Here is a 21,603-nt window from a genome sequence, read left to right as displayed (position 1 = left end):
TAATTATAGGGATGGTTATAAAATGAAGTATATTAGCCGGCTCTCATCCCCCCTAGTCTCAGCCCTGGCCGCTCCGGTGGTCTTTGGTGGACATTAGTTATTTACATTAGCTTCCATCAGCCTGCAGGATCTACGTATAGACTGCACTATAGTATTATACTACATGGAGCTGAGCAAATCCCAGCAGTCGGATTCACCTATGAGCACAGAAATTTAGTGCTTCTGCCGACCTTTTTGGCCTGACCCAGATGTTTTCAGTTCTTACTCATATATGCAAAGCGCCAAAGGGATTCATTTGTACTATAATTTTAGCATTCATAGAGACAAGATCTACAGCAGTCACATAGACTACAGTAGTCTGGGGATGGTCTATGCATCTTTTCTAGGCATACTCTTTGACCTGTGCAGAGGTCATTATGCAGGGAGGGTGTGAGCTGTTACATCTACTTTTTTTCAATGGTGTATCCTGTGTTATCAATATAGGTTTTATCTGTTATTATAAACCTACCAGTGATGATAATGAGATGAGTACTGATCTCTACAGAAACAGAAGTGTCAGCCTGTCAGAGCGTGAAAACTGCAAGATTTCAAGATTTTCTTTATATTAGTGATTTTTTTTTTTTTTTAAATATATGTGCAACAAAAAAATGGCAGCACACAGCCCTGTAATCTGTAACATGGTAGGTCTTGAAAATGGCTACCATTTTTTTCTCAGGCAGTTCCTATGTATGAGAAAAGATCTTGAGATGCCCCCTATCCAAAATCAGAAGTCTAGGACACAGCAGAAACTACTCTTGGATGGAGGTACTGTTTCCACCATCAGTCGTATGGGATCTCACAGGCCAGAACAGTAGAGAACACCTAATTTGCAGCGCAGTCTACTGTAACCACATGAATCTGTGGGTCCCATTTATAAGAATAAAATTTTCCGACCCAACAAAACATCACGAAGCGCGGATCTTAGAATCCAAGGGTTGCTATATGCAACGTCATTTTTATTACCATGGTTGCCTCTAGCACAATTTTAATAATCCTTGTCAACGGTTTTCATCACATGTGAAATGTTATCATTGTATGAGCAAATATGGGCCAAATAGGCTATAAATGGCTTTAAATTAAAAATAATAATAATAACTCCAGTGATTTACCCATGTGCGCAGAATAGACTGAAGGAAGGAGGAGTGAGGGAACAAAGTGGTAGACAGAGGTAGCCCTCATCTTCAGATCGTGCCGGGATTGAGAGTTCAGTGGCCACATAACAGACTTATTAAATAAGAAAAAATAAAACTGAAGTCAGGTCTAAGCCACATGGAGACATCTGGTCGCACAACTGCGTTGCCAAAATTTTCCGCACTGGATCAATCTTACTCCAACCCTACTGCTTACAGACAACTAGAGAAGATTCACACGTCATATTTTTCCACTGCAAAATACTCACGTTTTTTGTTGCAGATTTACCGTGGACTTACTGCAAATTTTACACTTTGAATTCCAAAGGGTAAAACCTGAAGCAAATCTGCAACACATGCAAAAATTTGCTCCGTGGCCAAATCCGCATCAGGAAAACATGTGCATCTTCACTTATACTGTTCCCAAGCAACTAACCCCTACCTCCCCAATTTAGGGTCTGTTTATACTGCAAGATTATCATGAAGAAGGGCTTCTAGGAGGCTTGTTTCACCTGACGAACGAGTAAACCGCTTGTTCGTCGAGTGAAATGATCTTCTGTGGTGCACAAAAGATCATTGTTCTCGGCAGCGCAAGTCCTGTTTACTCCATGCTGAGGATAATACAGATCATTCATTAGGCGTGATCTGTCTGTGTAAACAGGCTATTAAATGACCACCGACTGGTAAATATTTACCGATCGGCGGTCGTTTAATGCTGTGAGTTGGGTAGAGGAAGCCTACCTTAGGCTGTGTGCCCACAATGCTTTTTTTAAGCGTTTCCGCAGCGGCAATTCCGCTGCAGAAACACTTAAAAAATGCTTGGTAGAAGGTCTGCCATGGTCCCCAATGATAATCCGCATGTGCTGTGCACATGCTGCGGAAATTTCCGCTGCGGATTATCATTGCGGAAAAAAATGCAGCACTACCAATTATTTTGCGGCAGCGCTGCGTTTTCGCCGCCATTGACTTGCATTGAAACGCATGGAATCCGCATCACTGGATCTGTACATGCGGCATCCATGCGTTTCAATGTGCGGATGGTACCCGGGTCTGGAGGATAGGAGACTCTCCCCCGGACCCGGGTACCATAGAACCTGTAAAAAAAAGAATAAAAAAAAAAAATAAACATTATACTTACCTTCTGATGGCCCCCGGTGTCTTTGTCCTGGCTTGCCGGCAGATCGCGGTGGACTCAAGGACCTGCCATGACGTCATTTAGTCATGTGACGGGTCACGCGACCGCTGACGTCGGCAGGTCCTTTCAGTGTACCGCGAGCTGCCGGCAAGCCGAGACGCATCGAATAAAGACTCCGGGGGCCATCAGAAGGTAAGTATATATTTATTTTTTACCATTCTTTACGGTCACACTATATAAATCCATGCCGGTTGCATGGATTTATATAGTGTGACCAAGTTGTCAAGCACTTTCCAAGTGATGCTAAAATCACTTGGAAAGCGCTTGACAACCCGAATGCGGAAATGCAAGTGAAGAACGCTTCACATCCGCATGTCCCTGGCAGGAAAACGCATGTACAATCCGCATGTACAATCCGCATGCGTTTTTTCTGCCAGGGAGATGCAGAAACGCTCAGGAAAAAATCCGGAGCATTTCTGCATCGTGGGCACATAGCCTTATGGTTTAGTTTTTCAGCTTGGTGCAGATGTTGATATAGCAGTTTTGCAAAGTATGATATGGAAAACATATTTCTGTTCAGAGAGGAAGACAGGTTCACATAGGGTGCTTCTATGCTCCTCTTATTAAAGCAAGAGGGTAAAGGGAACCTGTCAGCAAAAACATCTTTGCCTGCAGCCAGAGAGCTAATCTGCAGGGAAAAACAGTTTTAATATACTAGTATTGTCAATGACTTCATCCATTATAGAACATTTTGTTTTTAAATTTTCATTATATATTTTTTTTGTTACCAAAAGGGGGAGGGAGTTTGTTTTCTTTTTGATTGAATATTATATAGCTAAAATTGTTGTAATGTATGTACAATCAAAAAAAAGTGAAAAAAATTTGTTTAATAAGAAATGATCTTATAAAAAAAAATACCGTGCTGAACATGTGTAGCAGTTTAATTGGAAGTGCGACTATGGGGAGAAAATTTTATTTGTTCTGAAGCTGCTCACTTCAAGTCATCGGGGCGGTGCGGGGGGCAGTGAACAGTAAGCGTATCATTATAATGCTTCCCTGCTCCTTGACTGTCAGGGTGCGCAGCGCAAGAGGTCAGTCAAGGAGCAGGGAAGTGATAGTGTAGTGACCACCGACTATTCACTGTCCCCGAAGACTGGAAGCGAGCACTGTAGGAAAAATTTTACTTCATTTCTAATTAGACCACTTTGCATATAAAATAGTATTTACCTGCAGATCACCTTTGTGATTGCTGGCAAATACCGCTTTTGTTTTTTTTTTGCTGAGTTTCCCTCCCAATGTGTAGATTTGGTTTTACTGGGATTTTCTTAATTTTCCTCATTTTCCTGGGTGAACTGAAAAATACAATAAAACATGATCTAACTCATATGTCTACCTCTGTCTTACCAATGTCCTTGCTGGAAATGTCATCAGAGTGGAAACAGAAAATTTGCACCAGTTTGAAACACAAAAAATAAAAATAAAAAAAAAATTGGGAGGGAAAAATGTTCGGCAGAATTACAATAAAAACTCCAGATCAAACCGATTATAAATCAGCACTCAAATACACTGTTATACGTGGAAGTGTATTGTAATGATAGAGGGAGGCGCGGCTGTGACTGTGTAAACTTTGGCCGCAGGAGGGACACGCTAGATCTTGTTCCAGTGTCAGAACTGCACGGCACCTGGCGTGATGTTGAACATGGAAGGGTCAAACGCCTGCCCCTTGAACGGCGAGCCATCCGCTTCCCATCCTTTCTTCAGCATGTCATGGACTTTCTGTAAGGGAACAAGAATAAGGCAGCATTGTATGGTCAATCATATAAGGCGTCTGCTCCTACAAAAGCCATACAAGTTACAGTTCCCAGACTAATTGTCAATTAGCTTTCCAAGTTTCCTGAATATGAAATTTATCTAGTGCATAACTAAGCGCTCAGTTTACCTAGTGCATAACTAAGCGCTCAGTTTACCTAGTGCATAACTAAGCGCTCAGTTTACCTAGTGCATAACTAAGCGCTCAGTTTACCGAGTGCATAACTAAGCGCTCAGTTTACCGAGTGCATAACTAAGCGCTCAGTTTACCGAGTGCATAACTAAGCGCTCAGTTTACCGAGTGCATAACTAAGCGCTCAGTTTACCGAGTGCATAACTAAGCGCTCAGTTTACCGAGTGCATAACTAAGCGCTCAGTTTACCGAGTGCATAACTAAGCGCTCAGTTTACCGAGTGCATAACTAAGCGCTCAGTTTACCGAGTGCATAACTAAGCGCTCAGTTTACCGAGTGCATAACTAAGCGCTCAGTTTACCGAGTGCATAACTAAGCGCTCAGTTTACCGAGTGCATAACTAAGCGCTCAGTTTACCGAGTGCATAACTAAGCGCTCAGTTTACCGAGTGCATAACTAAGCGCTCAGTTTACCGAGTGCATAACTAAGCGCTCAGTTTACCGAGTGCATAACTAAGCGCTCAGTTTACCTAGTGCATAACTAAGCGCTCAGTTTACCTAGTGCATAACTAAGCGCTCAGTTTACCGAGTGCATAACTAAGCGCTCAGTTTACCGAGTGCATAACTAATCGCTCAGTTTACCTAGTGCATAACTAAGTGCTCAGTTTACCTAGTGCATAACTAAGCGCTCAGTTTACCTAGTGCATAATTAAGCGCTCAGTTTACCTAGTGCATAACTAAGCGCTCAGTTTACCTAGTGCATAACTAAGCGCTCAGTTTACCTGGTGCATAACTAAGCGCTCAGTTTACCGAGTGCATAACTACACTGTGTTCCAAATTATTATGCAAATAATATTTTCTCAGATTTTCCCAAATTACCTATATCATAGAATCATAGAATGGTAGAGTTGGAAGGGACCTCCTGGGTCATCTGGTCCAACCCCCTGCTCAAAGCAGGATTCACTAGATCATCTCAGACAGATGTCTGTCCAGCCTCTGTTTGAAGACGTCCATTGAAGGGGAACTCACCACCTCTCGTGGCAGCCTGTTCCACTCATTAATCACCCTAACTGTCAAAAAGTTTTTTCTAATATCTAATCTGTGTCTCCTCCCATTTAGTTTCATCCCATTGCTTCTAGTCTTTCCTTGTGCAAATGAGAATAAAGATGATCCTTCTACAATGTGACAGCCCTTGACATATTTGTAGACAGCTATTAAGTCTCCTCTCAGTCTTCTTTTTTGCAAGCTAAACATTCCCAAATCCTGCAACCGTTCCTCATAGGACATGGTTTGCAGACCAGTCACCATTCTGGTCGCTCTTCTCTGAACTTGCTCCAGTTTGTCTATGTCTTTTTTAAAATGTGGTGCCCAAAACTGTACACAGTATTCCAGATGAGGTCTGACCAAAGAGGAGTAAAGACCGATAATGACTTCACGTGATCTAGACTGTATGCTTCTGTTAATACATCCCAGAATTGTATTTGCCTTTTTTGCTGCTGCATCACACTGTTGACTCATGTTCAGTCTATGATCTATTAGTATACCTAAGTCTATTTCACATGTACTGTTGCTTAGCTCTATTCCTCCCATTCTGTATATGCTTTTTTCATTTTTATTGCCCAGATGTAGTACTTTGCATTTTTCCCTGTTAAAAACCATTCTGTTGGTTGCTGCCCACTGCTCCAGTTTATTTAGGTCTTTTTGAATCCTCTCTCTCTCTTCTCTAGTATTAGCTATCCCTCCTAGCTTTGTGTCATCAGCAAATTTAATCAGTTTACCCTCAATTCCTTCATCTAAATCATTGATAAAGATGTTGAACAATACAGGTCCCAGGACGGAGCCCTGTGGTACCCCACTTGAGACATTCACCCAGCTGGATGTGAAGCCATTTACAACCACCCTTTGAGTCCGATCACTAAGCCAGTTATGAATCCACCTAACAGTTGCCTGGTCCATTGCATACTTGGTCATTTTTTCAATAAGGATGGTGTGAGATACTTTGTCAAATGCTTTGCTGAAGTCAAGATATACTATATCTACAGCATTTCCCTGATCCACCCAGTCAGTGATTCTGTCATAGAAGGAAATTAAGTTAGTCTGACATGACTTGTTAGTTACAAACCCATGCTGGCTCTGGTTAATCACTTCATTCTTATCCATGTACTTACATACATGTTGTTTAATAATTTGTTCAAAGATCTTTCCTGGTATAGAAGTCAGACTCACCGGCCTATAGTTCCCTGGGTCCACCTTCTTCCCCTTTTTGAAGATAGGAACAACATTTGCTCTTCTCCAGTCTTCTGGGACTTCTCCTGTTCTCCAAGAATTTTCAAAGATTATGGAGAGTGGTTCTAAAATTTCTTCTACGATCTCCTTCAGTACTCTGGGGTGTAATTCATCTGGACCTGGTGACTTGAACTCATTTATGTTAGCTAAATATTCCCTCACAATCTTTCTGTTTACAGATAACTTGGATTCCTCTATTCCTTTAAAAGGACAGTGAAGATCAGTTGATGTTACATTTTCTTTCTGAGAGAAAACAGATGCAAAATAGGAATTAAAAAGTTCGGCCTTCTCAACATCCTCTCTTACCATTTCTCCATTTTCATCCTGTAAAAATCCTATAGCATCTTTGACTTTTCTTTTACTTTTGACATACCCCCAAAATCCTTTTTTATTGCTTTTGACATCTCTTGCAAGCCTTAATTCATTGTCAGCTTTAGCTAACCTGATACGTGCCCTACAGGATCTGCAGACTGCATTATAATCTTCTTTAGATATGCCTCCCTCTTTCCATTTAATAAACATTTCTTTCTTTCTTTTTAGCATGTGTTTAAGTTCTGTGTTCATCCATCCTGGTTTCCTTAAATGCTTCCCATTCTTCCTACTTTTCGGGATTGTTAACGATTGTGCTTTGAGAATCTCATTTTTAAAAATTTCCCATCCTTCCTGGACATTTTTGTCCTTAAGGACATCCAGCCATTGGATCCCTCCTATTCTCTTTCTGAGTCTCTTAAAACCTGCCTTTCTAAAATCTAACCTTGAAGTTTGAGTCTTCACATGTCTTCCTCCTCTAGTTATCCAAAATTCTATAATAGCATGATCGCTGCCTCCTAGGGTCCCAGCCACCTTTACCTCCTCAACCATTTCCTCCCTGTTTGTAAGGATTAGATCCAAAGTAGCAGATCCCCTTGTTTTCTCCCCTACCTTTTGGAAGATAAAGTTGTCAGCAAGAGAGGATAAGAATTTGCTTGACCTGTTAGTTTTACTTGAGAGAGATTCCCAACAAATGTCTGGATAGTTGAAATCTCCCATGACCACTACGTCATATTTTTTGGAGAACTTGGTCATTTGATACATAAAGAGTTCATCCATATCTTCAGCTTGCCCAGGTGGCCTGTAGTAAATGCCTACAATGGTGTCCTTTCCGTTGTTCTCTCCTTGTATTCTTACCCAAACAGTTTCCACAGAACTCCCAGTCTCTGAAGCTTCCATCTCTGTGCAGATATACGCTTTTCTAACATACAATGCAACACCTCCTCCTCGTTTATCAAGTCTGTTTCTTGCAAATAAGTTGTATCCTTTTAGCCTTTTATTCCAATCATGTGTATCGTCCCACCAAGTTTCAGTGATTCCAATGACATCATATTCCTTTTCCTGCATTAGTAGTTCCAATTCTCCTTGTTTGTTGCCCATGCTTTGTGCATTTGTATAAAAACATTTTAGTTTGTGATTGGTTTCTCTTCGTCCCATATTTTTATTATTTAAATTGTTTTGTCTTTGTTCTTCCTTTCCACTTCCAGTAGCAGAGATCTCAATAGTATTTGTCAGCTGTATGGCTTTTTCTGGCCTTTTGCTTCCCTTCCCACATTGTTCTAGTTTAAAGCTCTTCTGATGAGTGTAGCAAGGCGACTTCCAAATACATGTTTTCCAGTCTTCGTAAGGTGCACCCCATCTCTAGCAAGTAGTCCATCGTATAGGTAATTCATTCCGTGATCCAGAAATCCAAATCCTTGTTGACGGCACCATCGACGTAGCCAGTTGTTCACCTGTAGAATCTTATTCCACCTCATTGTTCCATGGCCATCCACTGGGAGGATGGATGAGAAGACCACCTGCGCTCCCAATTCTTTCACTTTCTTGCCTAAGTCTTCAAAGTCACTGCAGATGGTTTCCAGGTCCTTTCTTGCGGTGTCATTTGTCCCCACATGTATTAGCAGGAATGGGTAGTGATCTGTAGGTCTGAAGAGTCTTGATATCCTGAATTGCAGTCATTGTAATTTTCCAGTCAAATAACTATTAGAGTACAATTGAAAGGTTTTTGTACAAACTGCCTATGATAACAGTATATTTTTAAAAAAAATAAAAAACTCAAACTGCACTCAAAATGCATGTTCCAAATTATTATGCACAGCAGAGTTTTCAACCTTTTCATTTTAATAAAGAACAAAAAAATGGTCATTTTTGAAATTATAAGCATTAGCAGGTTATTACAAACTGAAATCAAACAGTTTTCAACTCAAAACTTTATTCTAGGTGATGTTACATTTGCACATAGGACCGCTTGTTCGAAAGGAGCTTCTGAACTCTCTCGTCCATTGAATTTGTCAGGTTTTGGATGGTTTCTGCTTTAATTGTTTTGCATGAGGACAGAATACCCTCCCAGAGCTGTTGCTTAGATGTGAACTGCCTCCCGCCATCATAGACACTCCTTTTGATGATGCTCCAGAGGTTCTCAATGGGGTTGAGGTCAGGAGAGCATGGGTGCCACACCATAAGTTTGTCCCCTTTTATGCCCATAGCAGCCAGAGATGCAGATGTGTTATGTGCAGCATGAGACGGGGCATTATCATGCATGAAATGATCTCGATGGTCCAGATGGATGGAGTGGAGGATGGCTGGTTGATGGACACCCCATGCAAACACGGCTACGGCGCTAACAAGGAGGAGGTGGAGTAATGTTTTGGGCTGGAATCATGGGGAGAGAGATTGTCGGCCCTTTTAGGATCCCTGATGGGGTAAAGATGAACTCCATAATGTATGTTGAGTTTCTCAAACAGCACTTCCTGCCATGGTTCAAGAAGAAGAACCGTGCATTCCGCAGCAAGATCATTTTCATGCATGATAATGCCCCGTCTCATGCTGCACATAACACATCTGCATCTCTGGCTGCTATGGGCATAAAAGGGGACAAACTTATGGTGTGGCACCCATGCTCCCATGACCTCAACCCCATTGAGAACCTCGGGAGCATCATCAAAAGGAGTGTCTATGATGGCGGGAGGCAGTTCACATCTAAGCAGCAGCTCTGGGAGGGTATTCTGTCCTCATGCAAAACAATTAAAGCAGAAACCATCCAAAACCTGACAAATTCAATGGACGAGAGAGTTCAGAAGCTCCTTTCGAACAAGGGGTCCTATGTGCAAATGTAACATCACCTAGAATAAAGTTTTGAGTTGAAAACTGTTTGATTTCAGTTTGTAATAACCTGCTAATGCTTATAATTTCAAAAATGACCATTTTTCTGTGCATAATAATTTGGAACATGCATTTTGAGTGCAGTTTGAGTTTTTTCTTTTTTTAAAAATATACTGTTATCATAGGCAGTTTGTACAAAAACCTTTCAGTTGTACTCTAATAGTTATTTGACTGGAAAATTACAATGACTGCAATTCATATAGGTAATTTGGTAAAATCTGAGAAAATATTATTTGCATAATAATTTGGAACACAGTGTAAGCGCTGTTTACCTAGTGCATAACTAAGCGCTCGGTTTACCTAGTGCATAACTAAGAGCTCAGTTTACCTAGTGCATAAATAAGCGCTCAGTTTACCTAGTGCATAACTAAGCGCTCAGTTTACCTAGTGCATAACTAAGCGCTCAGTTTACCTAGTGCATAACTAAGCGCTCAGTTTACCTAGTGCATAACTAAGCGCTCGGTTTACAATCCTATGAAATCTAATTGATAACTCATATGAATGGTATAATGGTAGTAAACTAGATTTCCATTCAGCACGAGGTAGCAGGAGGATGTAAAGCTGGCCTTACACTTTAGATAGTAGTTCAGCCAAGATTATTTGCTTCCTCCCTCCTATGGTCAATGGTTTCCTCCCAAATACATGGATTTGGCTGACGTTCTTCTAATGTGTATGGCCACCTTTGCAGACAGAAGAGGCGTTTCCAAGAGGAAGAATATGGGGCCATTTTCCTGTGGTCAGTGTAGGTATAAGCATAGAAACTGTATCTGACATTGCCCTTCACTATCAGATCTACTGCTATGACGTACCAGCTCGTGGCTCTGTGGCTTCCCTTGCAGCTTTTGGTGATAGTCAAAAGTGAGCCTGTCCAGCACGGCATGTTCATCGTCGTCCACAGTTGCCATGCCACGCTCCTTGTTGATCTTGTCTATGTCAATTTTCTCCTCGCCCTCTAGCACGGCGTTCCACCAGTATTCCCCGCATTTACTCAGACTAATCTGGGGGAGAAACCAAGGGCCAAAAAAAATTGCTTTAATGTGTAATTTCCCTTATATACCCACCAGTGGAATGTGTGAACTGGGAGAGCAGGGTGGACCTCGCAATGTGCTAAAGGGGGTGAAACAGAACGGCCCGTAAAGTATATCAGAGGTACATCACTGCCTCACAACCTGCGTCCATCTAGTACTACAGATCTCATCAGCTTTCATTGCAGGCTCAGAAGTCCACAATTGCTCCAGTGCGGAGTCAGAGGTTATCCCAGGAATCAATTTTATAGCAAACATCCTGAAGCGCTGATTTAATAGGAATTTGTCCCCAGGTTTTTGTTATGTAATCAGAGAGCAGGATAATGTAGGAGCAGAGACCCCGATTCCTGCGATGTGTCACTTATTAGGCTGTGTGCTGTAGTTTCAATACAATCAGTGTTTTATCAGCAGGAGATTATAACTACAGAACTAGGTGTCTCGGGCCTCCTGGTCAACTTCTCTGAAAAACCCCGCCTCCCACCACTGATGTACTGAGAAAGCAGCCAATTGACAGAAAGCTGTCAATCAGTGGTGTGGGTGGGGTTATACACAGCTCAGCATTCTGAGAACTGCTACAGTAGGTCTGCAACAGAGAATACAGTAATTATATCAAAATGACAGCAAGCAGATCAGTCAGGGACACATCACTGGAATCAGGGTCTCTGTCTCTACATCATGTTGCCCTCAGAGTACATAGCAAAAAACGTGTGATAGATTCCCTTTATGGTAATGTGCTATGAAAAGTTAACATTTCATAATTTTTTGCTCCTGTTATGAAATTGGGTATGTAACCTGGGCAGAATCTGTCTCCTTCCCCTTCTGGCAGCTGAAAATATAGTACTTTTCTACTTCTCCTGTAGAAGGACTCTTGTTTAGATGTACTGCCTCTGCTCTTTCCCTGAGATTGAGGACAGACAGTTATTTCTGTTGAGAACACAGGGTCACTGACTGGGGGAGAGAGCGACAGAGCATGTGTGACCACCACCGCTCACCTCATTACGTGGACATGAACACCAGGTGGCGCTATACTAAAGGTAATGATATAAGTAAATGACAATGTTATGATCAGTTTGCTCAAACTAGTGATTTTTTTTTTATTCTGGGTAAAGGATATGATTATACTGTGTTCTTAAAGTGTCAACCAGTACAGATAATGAACTGGTCTTGAATACGCTGCAGAGTTACGCAGCACAATAAGCCGAGCAGATCTGTACAGTGTAACGCTGAGGACTCACACCTGCCTCCAGACAAGCGTTACGTGAGGCATCATCTATCTTATTACCGAGATACATTTCCCAGGTTCCAGGCTCCACAGGGAGGTCTCCGCATTTATTTTGTGAGTGAAGTTCCCATCCATCAAGACACGCTCGCCTTGACTGTCTCTCGCTGCCACTCGGATACATGTGCTGCGCAGGTCCACCGACACCTGGGAGAGTATATGGAGAAGCAAGCGTTAAGGATAGCATCAATCTGTTAAAGGGTCTACATGTATTTACTTATCAATGGCTCCCTGGTGGTCCTAAAATAAAAATGGGCAGTGATGTACAGCATGTGTTTTTTTTCCATGTCCCCCACTGATTTCCTCACTTTCTCTTCCGGGGAAATCGTCACTTGACTACTCGACCCAAAACCCACAGATTGGTTGCAGCAGTCACATGACATCCCGCAAAGGTCTCCAAGCCTCCTCTTCTGCTAGAGGGGTACATCACGTGACTGGTGCAACCAATCAGTGCATCAGTGTCTTCTGGCTCGAACGGCACATCACTGCCGCAGCCAATCAGTGGCCGCTGACTAGCTGCAATGGTTACATAGTGTCCCCTACTGGAAGTGTAAGGTCTGCTTCAGATGTCTGTGCAAGGTCCGCAATACACGGACTGGCCATGGCGCTCCTAACCCAAGCGTCACAGCCTCAGACATATATGAAGGAGTCACGCTCGGGTCGGGAGACCTGCAGCCAGTCCGTGCATTGCAATCTGTGCTCGGACATCTGTACCAACCCTAAGTGAGGACACCGGCATGAGACATCAGAGGTGCAGAAAAACAGCAAAGGTCACGTAGGGGAGTGTTTCTAAGGACCTTTATAAAATAAAGGACCTTTCTAAGATAAACTATAACTCTAATGCTTAAAGGGCCCACCACTGGATGCAAAATGGTGACGGGGATATCACGGACCTCTGCAGTAAAATGGTCAGACTAACAAACAATAAGAATGAGAAGGAAAGAAGATTTGGCCAAACAAAGAGCCCATTATTACAAGTCTATATTTGTGCATGCAAATGGCAGGGTTCAGAAGATTAGCAGCAGCGTCTTCTCCGGCAGCTCAGCCGGCTGACGAGCCTTGTAAGATTATGCAACCTACAGATGGCGGAGAGAATCAAGCTGCTCCATCGAGTATCACTGTCTTATCCGATGTGTGACATTTCCTACTTTCCGTTACATAATATATTCCTCCGCTAGGTATCTCCAAGGGTTAAAAGCGTAGGCATTTGGCAAAATGTATGCTTCTATATTAAGAAGCTGCATGCACAATAATTCCATATGTTTTATCATTGGAATTGATGAGCAGGAGCGATCCAATAATAAAAAAGAAAAAAAAGAATTGCTCTGCCTGTCCTGGTGATCTGTCAGCCGAAGGCAGGTTGCGGCCACACCGTGCGGCTAACGCTGTGCCCACCCACAACGGGTCAATAGCCACACGATTGTCAGACAATACCAGCAATTGGTCGTCACAGGGGACGGATTCTCAAGCCACTTCGCATGGTCTGTGGTTCTCTGACACGTACGGTGTAACGGGTCCAGGAGGCGGAACCTCTGAGCTACTATACAAGGGGGCGGCCCTTGTAAGGGAGCGGGTGGCAGTCTCTGGGTGAACGGACAGGGAGTTACGGCAAGTGATCAGGGCAGTCTCTGGGTAAGGGGTAGGTACGACCTGTGATGGCAGAGCCTCCGGGTAGGCTAGCAGGCAGATGGTAGATGTGTGCTCCCAGGTGAGCAAGCGAGAGTCTCTGGAATAGCAGGTGGTCACGGCACGTGACGGCGGAACCTCCGGGCTGGCAGGCAGGTAGGTAACGGAGAAGCGCTCCCAGGTGAGCGGGCAAGAGTCTCTGGAATAGCTGGTGGTCACCGCACGTGACAACGGGACCTCCGGGCTGGCAAGCAGGCAGGTAACGGAGATGCGCTCCCAGGTGAGCGGGCAAGAGTCTCTGAGATAGCTGGTGGTCACAGCACGTGACAACGGAGCCTCCGGGCTGGCAAGCAGGCAGGTAGCGGAGAAGCGCTCCCAGGTGAGCGGGCAAGCTGGTCCATAGACAGACTGACCGGAGTTGTAAGGCAGACCGTCGGACCTCAGGCAAGCAGGCAGGTAGCTGATGTGCGCTCCCAGGTGAGCGGACAAGTTGGTCCTTAGACAGACTGACCGGAGTTGTAAGGCAGACCGTCGGACCTCAGGCAGGCAGGCAGGTAACAAGTATTCAGGCAGGAATCAGGCAGGTAACTAGCAGGAAACTGGCAGGAAACTGGCAGGTAACTGGCAGGTAACTGGCAGGTAACTGGCAACGGGACCTGAGGGCTGAAGCACAGGTGAGACACAGGTGCAAACAACATTGCTCGGGCACCTCCATTTTGGAGGAGGTGCCTTATATATGATGAAGTCCTCCGGCCATTGGCCGGGGACTCTTTAGGGCGGCGCGCGCGGCCCCTTTAAGAGGAGGGGAGCGCGCGCGCGCGCGCCCTAAGCACAGGGGCCGGGAAGGAGCGCGCGCTGAGAGCAGAGCAGGAGGAGGACGCCGGGACGGAGCGCGCGCTGACAGCAGAGCGGGGGGAGGATGCCGGGCACGGAGCAGAGCGGTGAGAGGAGCAGCGTCCCTGCCTAGCAGAGGGCAGGGACGCCGGCACTACAGTACCCCCCCCTTTAGGCCCCCCCTTTTTTAGGCCAGACAGAAATTTAGCTAGGATGAGAGGGGCATGGATGTTCTCCCGGGGCTCCCACGTTCTCTCCTCAGGACCAAACCCCTTCCAATCTACCAGAAAAAAGGTCTTTCCTCTTACCCTTTTGGTGGCAAGAATGTTCTCTACCTCAAACTCGTCCTCAGCAGAAACCGGAGCAGGAGGCGTACCTGTAGACTTGGAAAAAGAGTTAAGCACCACAGGTTTGAGGAGAGACACATGGAAGGAGTTAGGGATCCGTAAGTTGGCCGGGAGTTTCAATTTATAGGCCACCGGGTTGATCTGACTGATGACCTCCAGTGGGCCGATGAACCGAGGCCCTAACTTATAGGAAGGGATCTTGAGCCGGACATATTTGGACGAGAGCCAGACTTTATCCCCAGGGCGGAATTGAGGAGGGTCCAGACGTTTTTTGTCAGCGTGTCTTTTCATACGCTCGGATGACAGAAGGAGTGCGGACCGGGTACTCTCCCATATGGAGGAAAATTTGTTAACAAGAGATTCCGCAGCCGGATTGTCCACCGAGGTGGAGACGGGAAACGGGATCCGAGGATGCTGACCGTAGACTACAAAAAACGGGGATTTGGAGGAAGACTCGCTCTCGTGATTGTTGTACGAGAATTCGGCCCATGGCAGGAGATCCACCCAGTCAGAATGGTGGGCATTAACGAAGTGCCGAAGGTAACTGGTCAGGTTCTGATTGATCCGCTCCACTTGACCATTAGACTGTGGGTGGTAAGCGGAGGAGAAGTCCAGGGTGACGTCCAGCAATTTACAAGTGGCTCTCCAGAAACGGGAAGTGAACTGTACTCCTCGATCCGACACGATGTGACGGGGCAGGCCATGAAGACGGAAGATGTGGCGGATAAAGTCTTTAGCCAGCTCGGGTGCAGACGGAAGACCTGGCAGTGGAATGAAGTGAGCCATCTTGGAAAAGCGGTCAGCGACCACCCAAATGACCGTACAACCGGCAGAGACGGACAGATCAGTTATGAAGTCCATCGCTATATGCTGCCAGGGGGCAGCAGGTACTGGCAGAGGTAGGAGGCGGCCGGCCGGCAGGTGTCTCGGAACTTTGTTGCGGGCGCAGGACACACAGGCAGAAACAAAGTCAATTACATCCTTGTGCAGGTTAGGCCACCAGTAGTGCCGGGTAATAAGCTGGAGGGTCTTTTTCTGACCGGCGTGGCCAGCTAGTTTAGACGAATGACCCCAGTGTAGGATCTTCTCCCGATCAGGTACTGGTACGAACGTCTTACCAGGAGGAAGACGATTTAGACTCACGGGAGCCACCTGCATTACTCTGGCGGGATCGATGATGTGTTTCGGATCCTCCTCGAGATCAGACACCAGAAAGGATCGAGACAAGGCGTCCGCCTTGACGTTTTTGTCAGCCGGGCGAAAATGAAGGACAAAATCAAAACGAGCAAAAAACAAGGACCACCGGGCTTGGCGCGGGTTAAGTCTCTGGGCATGCTGGAGGTAAGCCAAGTTCTTGTGGTCAGTGTAAATTATTACCGGGTGAAGAGCCCCCTCGAGCAGGTAACGCCACTCCTCCAATGCCAGTTTGATGGCCAATAACTCTCGGTCTCCTATGGAATAATTGCGCTCTGAGGAGGAGAAGAGTTTTGAGAAGAAGCCACAAGTTACCATCCTCCCGGAAGATGATTTTTGAGTGAGTACTGCTCCGGCTCCAGAGGAGGAGGCGTCAACTTCCAGGAAGAACTGCTTGTTGCCATCTGGGCGATGCAGCACCGGGGCGGAAGAGAAGGCCTGTTTAAGGGAAAGAAAGGCCTCCTCTGCTTCGGGTGGCCACTCTTTGGGATTAGTACCTTTACGGGTGAGCGCAGAAATTGGGGCCGTCCGGGAAGAGAAGTGTGGTATGAAGAGGCGGTAGTAGTTGGCGAAGCCCAGGAATCGCTGAATGGCCTTCAACCCCTCCGGTCGGGGCCATTTCTCGATGGCAGACAGTTTCTCAGGATCCATTTGTAGGCCGGTCTGAGAGATAATGTAGCCCAGAAACGGAAGCGAGGTCTGCTCAAAGAGGCACTTCTCAAATTTAGCGTAGAGATGGTTCTGCCTTAGCCTGAGCAGGACCTGACGAACGTCCCTCCGGTGAGTCTGGAGATCCGGAGAGAAGACCAAGATGTCGTCCAGGTACACCACTACGCAGGAGTAGAGAAGGTCCCGGAAGATGTCATTGACCAACTCTTGAAAGACGGCAGGAGCGTTACAGAGACCAAAGGGCATTACCAGGTATTCATAGTGGCCGTCCCGGGTGTTGAATGCCGTCTTCCATTCATCCCCCTGACGAATACGAACCAGGTTGTACGCCCCACGAAGGTCCAGTTTGGTGAAGATCCTAGCCCCCCTCAGACGATCAAATAATTCTGGAATGAGCGGAAGGGGGTACTTATTCTTCACCGTGATCAGGTTTAGGCCTCTATAGTCTATACAGGGACGGAGAGAGCCGTCCTTCTTTTTGACGAAAAAGAAGCCTGCTCCCGCCGGGGAGGTAGATTTCCGGATGAATCCTCTGGCCAGATTCTCCTCAATATATTCGGACATTGACCGGGTCTCAGCAGCGGATAAAGGATAGATACGCCCACGGGGAGGAGTAGTACCGGGTAGCAGATCGATGGGACAGTCGTATGGTCTATGTGGTGGTAATGTCTCTGCCTCCTTTTTATTAAAGACATCTGCATAAGACCAATAAGGAATCGGAAGTCCAGGTAGATTAGCTGGGGTAGGAGAAGGACGGACGGGATGGACGGGAACCAGGCAGGTTTTATGACAGTCTTGTCCCCAGCGAAGGACCTCTCCGGTTTGCCAGTCTAGCACGGGTGCATGTCTCTGGAGCCAGGGTAGACCTAGCAAGAGGGCGTGAGAGAGTCCAGGCAGAACATGAAAGGAGATACTTTCAGAATGCAGCATTCCCACCTGCAGGGTAATGGATTCGGTGATGAGTTGAATGGGGCGAGGTAAGAGGCCCCCATCCACGGCAGCGACAGACAAGGGTACAGCCAGAGGTTTGGTGGGGATGCGGTATTTCTCAACCAGGGACTGTGAAATAAGGTTCCCGGCTGCTCCAGAGTCAAGTTGGGCTAGTTCGAAATAACGGTTCTCCCCGTAGATGATCGAAACAGACAACAGCAGGGATGGAGAGGATTTATTCTTGTCTAGGTGGACCTCTCTGAGCGAACCTAGACACAGGCGTTTCCCGACCTCTCCGGGCAGGCACGGATCCGGTGCTCCTTACTGCCACAGTAGAAGCAGCTCCCCTCGGCACGGCGTGAGTCCTGACGGGTTTTGACCATCTTGGTCTGGTCGACCTGCATAGGCTCAGGAGAGTGTACCTGGGGAGAGACGGAGGGAATGACGGGTTTCTGGAAAGTAGGAGCTAAACGTGGAATCCTTCTCTCACGGGTGACCTCTTTGGCACGCTCTTGGAACTGTAGGTCAATCCGGGTGGCAAGGGTTATTAGATCATCGAGAGAGGTAGGAATGTCCCGACCAGCAAGTTCATCTTTAATACGACCGGACAGACCCTCCCAGAAGACGGATACCAGAGCGTCGTTATCCCAGGCCAGCTCCGAGGCAAGGGTGCGGAACCGTATGGCATATTGGCCCACGGTGAGACCCTCCTGACGGAGGCGTAGCAGAGAGGATGCGGATGAGGTCTTCCGTCCGGGTTCGTCGAAGACTTTCCGGAAAGCCGAGAGAAAAGCAGGCAAGTTGGACACCAGGGGGTCTCCTCTCTCCCATAGAGGATTTAGCCAGGCCAGGGCCTCCCCGGTGAGATGGGACATGATAAAGGCAATTTTGGCCCGGTCGGAATTAAACTGATGGGACAAAAGTTCAAAGTGCAGGGTGCACTGATTTATGAAGCCCCGAGCCTGGACGGGGTCGCCTCCGAAGCGAGGAGGTGCAGAGAGCCGGGGTCCGGGGTAGGATACCATAGTATTAGTGGGCAGCGGAGCTGCCGGATTGCAAGATATGGCACTGGCGGAGGTTGTTGGTGGATCAGACAGAGTGTTCAGGCGAGTATTAACATTCCGCAGGTGACCCAGGATGGCCTCCTGTTGGGACCTCTGATGGGACAGTTCAAGACAGAGGTCCGAGAGCGAGGGAGCTTGGGTGCCACCGGGTTCCATGGCCCGAGCAAACTGTAACGGGTCCAGGAGGCGGAACCTCTGAGCTACTATACAAGGGGGCGGCCCTTGTAAGGGAGCGGGTGGCAGTCTCTGGGTGAACGGACAGGGAGTTACGGCAAGTGATCAGGGCAGTCTCTGGGTAAGGGGTAGGTACGACCTGTGATGGCAGAGCCTCCGGGTAGGCTAGCAGGCAGATGGTAGATGTGTGCTCCCAGGTGAGCAAGCGAGAGTCTCTGGAATAGCAGGTGGTCACAGCACGTGACGGCGGAACCTCCGGGCTGGCAGGCAGGTAGGTAACGGAGAAGCGCTCCCAGGTGAGCGGGCAAGAGTCTCTGGAATAGCTGGTGGTCACCGCACGTGACAACGGGACCTCCGGGCTGGCAAGCAGGCAGGTAACGGAGATGCGCTCCCAGGTGAGCGGGCAAGAGTCTCTGAGATAGCTGGTGGTCACAGCACGTGACAACGGAGCCTCCGGGCTGGCAAGCAGGCAGGTAGCGGAGAAGCGCTCCCAGGTGAGCGGGCAAGCTGGTCCATAGACAGACTGACCGGAGTTGTAAGGCAGACCGTCGGACCTCAGGCAAGCAGGCAGGTAGCTGATGTGCGCTCCCAGGTGAGCGGACAAGTTGGTCCTTAGACAGACTGACCGGAGTTGTAAGGCAGACCGTCGGACCTCAGGCAGGCAGGCAGGTAACAAGTATTCAGGCAGGAATCAGGCAGGTAACTAGCAGGAAACTGGCAGGAAACTGGCAGGTAACTGGCAGGTAACTGGCAGGTAACTGGCAACGGGACCTGAGGGCTGAAGCACAGGTGAGACACAGGTGCAAACAACATTGCTCGGGCACCTCCATTTTGGAGGAGGTGCCTTATATATGATGAAGTCCTCCGGCCATTGGCCGGGGACTCTTTAGGGCGGCGCGCGCGGCCCCTTTAAGAGGAGGGGAGCGCGCGCGCGCGCGCCCTAAGCACAGGGGCCGGGAAGGAGCGCGCGCTGAGAGCAGAGCAGGAGGAGGACGCCGGGACGGAGCGCGCGCTGACAGCAGAGCGGGGGGAGGATGCCGGGCACGGAGCAGAGCGGTGAGAGGAGCAGCGTCCCTGCCTAGCAGAGGGCAGGGACGCCGGCACTACATACGGCTTATGGTCAAATCCATGAATGTGTTATACACATTACATACTTTTTCTTGACGGAGCTGTTGCCGGGATCAGGTTACAACAGCTCCAGCTGAAGGCAGGATCCCCAGGCATCGTTTTCCTATGTTGCCCCCACATCCCGAACTATCTGTGTCCGACCTCCCAATCTACGCCCTTGGGTTTATAGCATATCTTCAGTTCAATGTAAAAGGTAATATGTTAAATATTCCAGCGCTGTACGATTTAGAAGGAAAGAAAAAGGTGAGATAATTAACATATCACCAGATGTCTCTCCTATTTACTTACTGCCATCTAGGTCCCCTTCTGACCCACATCAGAGGCCTCTCAGCCAGCCAAATCAGATCTCCTACTTCACACTGATGAGGGGCAAACATCCCCGAAACAAGTGTTTGCAAGTGAAGTTTTTGATATGACTTCTTACCTTAAAGAGGTTGTCCACTACTATAAAAAATGCCCCAAAAGATTTAAACGGTGGAGATAAGTGTTTTTGTAAATACCTTGTGTGGTTTTTATTGCCTTTGAGCGGTGCTATCGCTGATCGCTCACAGGCAACACGTGACCCCCGGCTCTGGCATCCGCTGATGTCACGTCAAGTTCCGGCTGCGGCCGGGGGTGACCCAGTGACGCGCTCCCCACTGCTTGCTGGGCTGTGGGTGGGGTTTCCCAGCACGTCACAGCCCAGTATCCACAGCACGCTTTCCCAATGAATGCAGAGGAGAGGGGAAGCGCGCGGTGGATGCTGGGCTGTGATGTGCAAGGAAACCCCACCCACAGCCCAGCAATCTGGGGGGAGCCGGGGGTCACGTGATGCCTGTGAGCGGTCAGCAACAGCAACATTATGCGACATTAAATGACCACCGATTGGTACATAATTGTCAATCGTCCTGCCGTTTAGAGAGGTGGACCCCATAATAAGCACAAAGAACCATCAGTAACATACAGGTGCTTCTCACTAAATTAGAACATCATCAAAAAATTAATTTATTTCAGTTCTTCAATACAAAAAGTGAAACTCATATATTATATAGAGTCATTACAAACAGAGTGATCTATTTCAAGTGTTTATTTCTGTTAATGTTGAGGATTATGGCTTACAGCCAATGAACACACAAAAGTCATTATCTCAGTAAATTAGAATACTTTATAAAAACAGCTTGAAAAATGTTTTTAAAATCCAAAATGTTATCCTACTGAAATGTATGTTCAGTAAATGCCCTCAATACTTGGTCGGGCTCCTTTTGCATCAATTACTGCATCAATGCGGCAATGTGGCATGGAGGCGATCAGCCTGTGGCACTGCTGAGGTGTTATGGAAGCCCAGGTGGCTTTGATAGCAGCCTTCAGCTCGTCTGCATTGTTGGGTCTGGTGTCTCTCATCTTCCTCTTGACAATACCCCATAGATTCTCTATAATAGATTCTCTATGGGGTTAAGGTCAGGTGAGTTTGCTGCCAATCAAGCTCAGTGATACTGTTATTTGTAAACCAGGTATTGGTACTTTTGGCAGTGTGAACAGGGGCCAAGTCCTGCAGAAAGAATGATATTTCCTTCCCCAAAAAGCTTGTCGGTAGAGGGAAGCATGAAGTGCTCTAAAATGTCCTGGTAGAC

General features: G+C 46.9%; 1 protein-coding gene across 2 annotated transcripts in view; it reads right to left on the bottom strand.

Moving 5' to 3' along the window:
* Nucleotides 1-960: 960 nt before the first annotated feature.
* The window catches only part of NUDCD3 (NudC domain containing 3), a 37,898-nt gene continuing 17,255 nt past the window's right edge, over nucleotides 961-21,603 (bottom strand). Inside the window, exons 5-8 of one of the 2 annotated variants that reach the window (XM_073653778.1) lie at nucleotides 12,031-12,174; nucleotides 10,533-10,721; nucleotides 6,472-6,774; nucleotides 961-4,080 (exon numbers count right to left, since the gene is read on the bottom strand). In XM_073653778.1, the coding sequence (XP_073509879.1) occupies nucleotides 3,970-4,080; nucleotides 6,472-6,774; nucleotides 10,533-10,721; nucleotides 12,031-12,174 (747 nt within the window). In that variant the 3' untranslated portion in view covers nucleotides 961-3,969. The remainder of the gene's footprint in view (nucleotides 4,081-6,471; nucleotides 6,775-10,532; nucleotides 10,722-12,030; nucleotides 12,175-21,603) is intronic. The other variant, XM_073653779.1, reaches the window with a different exon arrangement.

Source organism: Phyllobates terribilis, unplaced genomic scaffold (genome assembly GCF_046119375.1).
Source record: "Phyllobates terribilis strain yellow unplaced genomic scaffold, ASM4611937v1 Scaffold_11__3_contigs__length_659146591, whole genome shotgun sequence".
Lineage (NCBI taxonomy): Eukaryota > Metazoa > Chordata > Amphibia > Anura > Dendrobatidae > Phyllobates > Phyllobates terribilis.
Note: the sequence above shows the minus strand (reverse complement) of the source record. Positions and strands in the feature narration are given on the sequence as shown.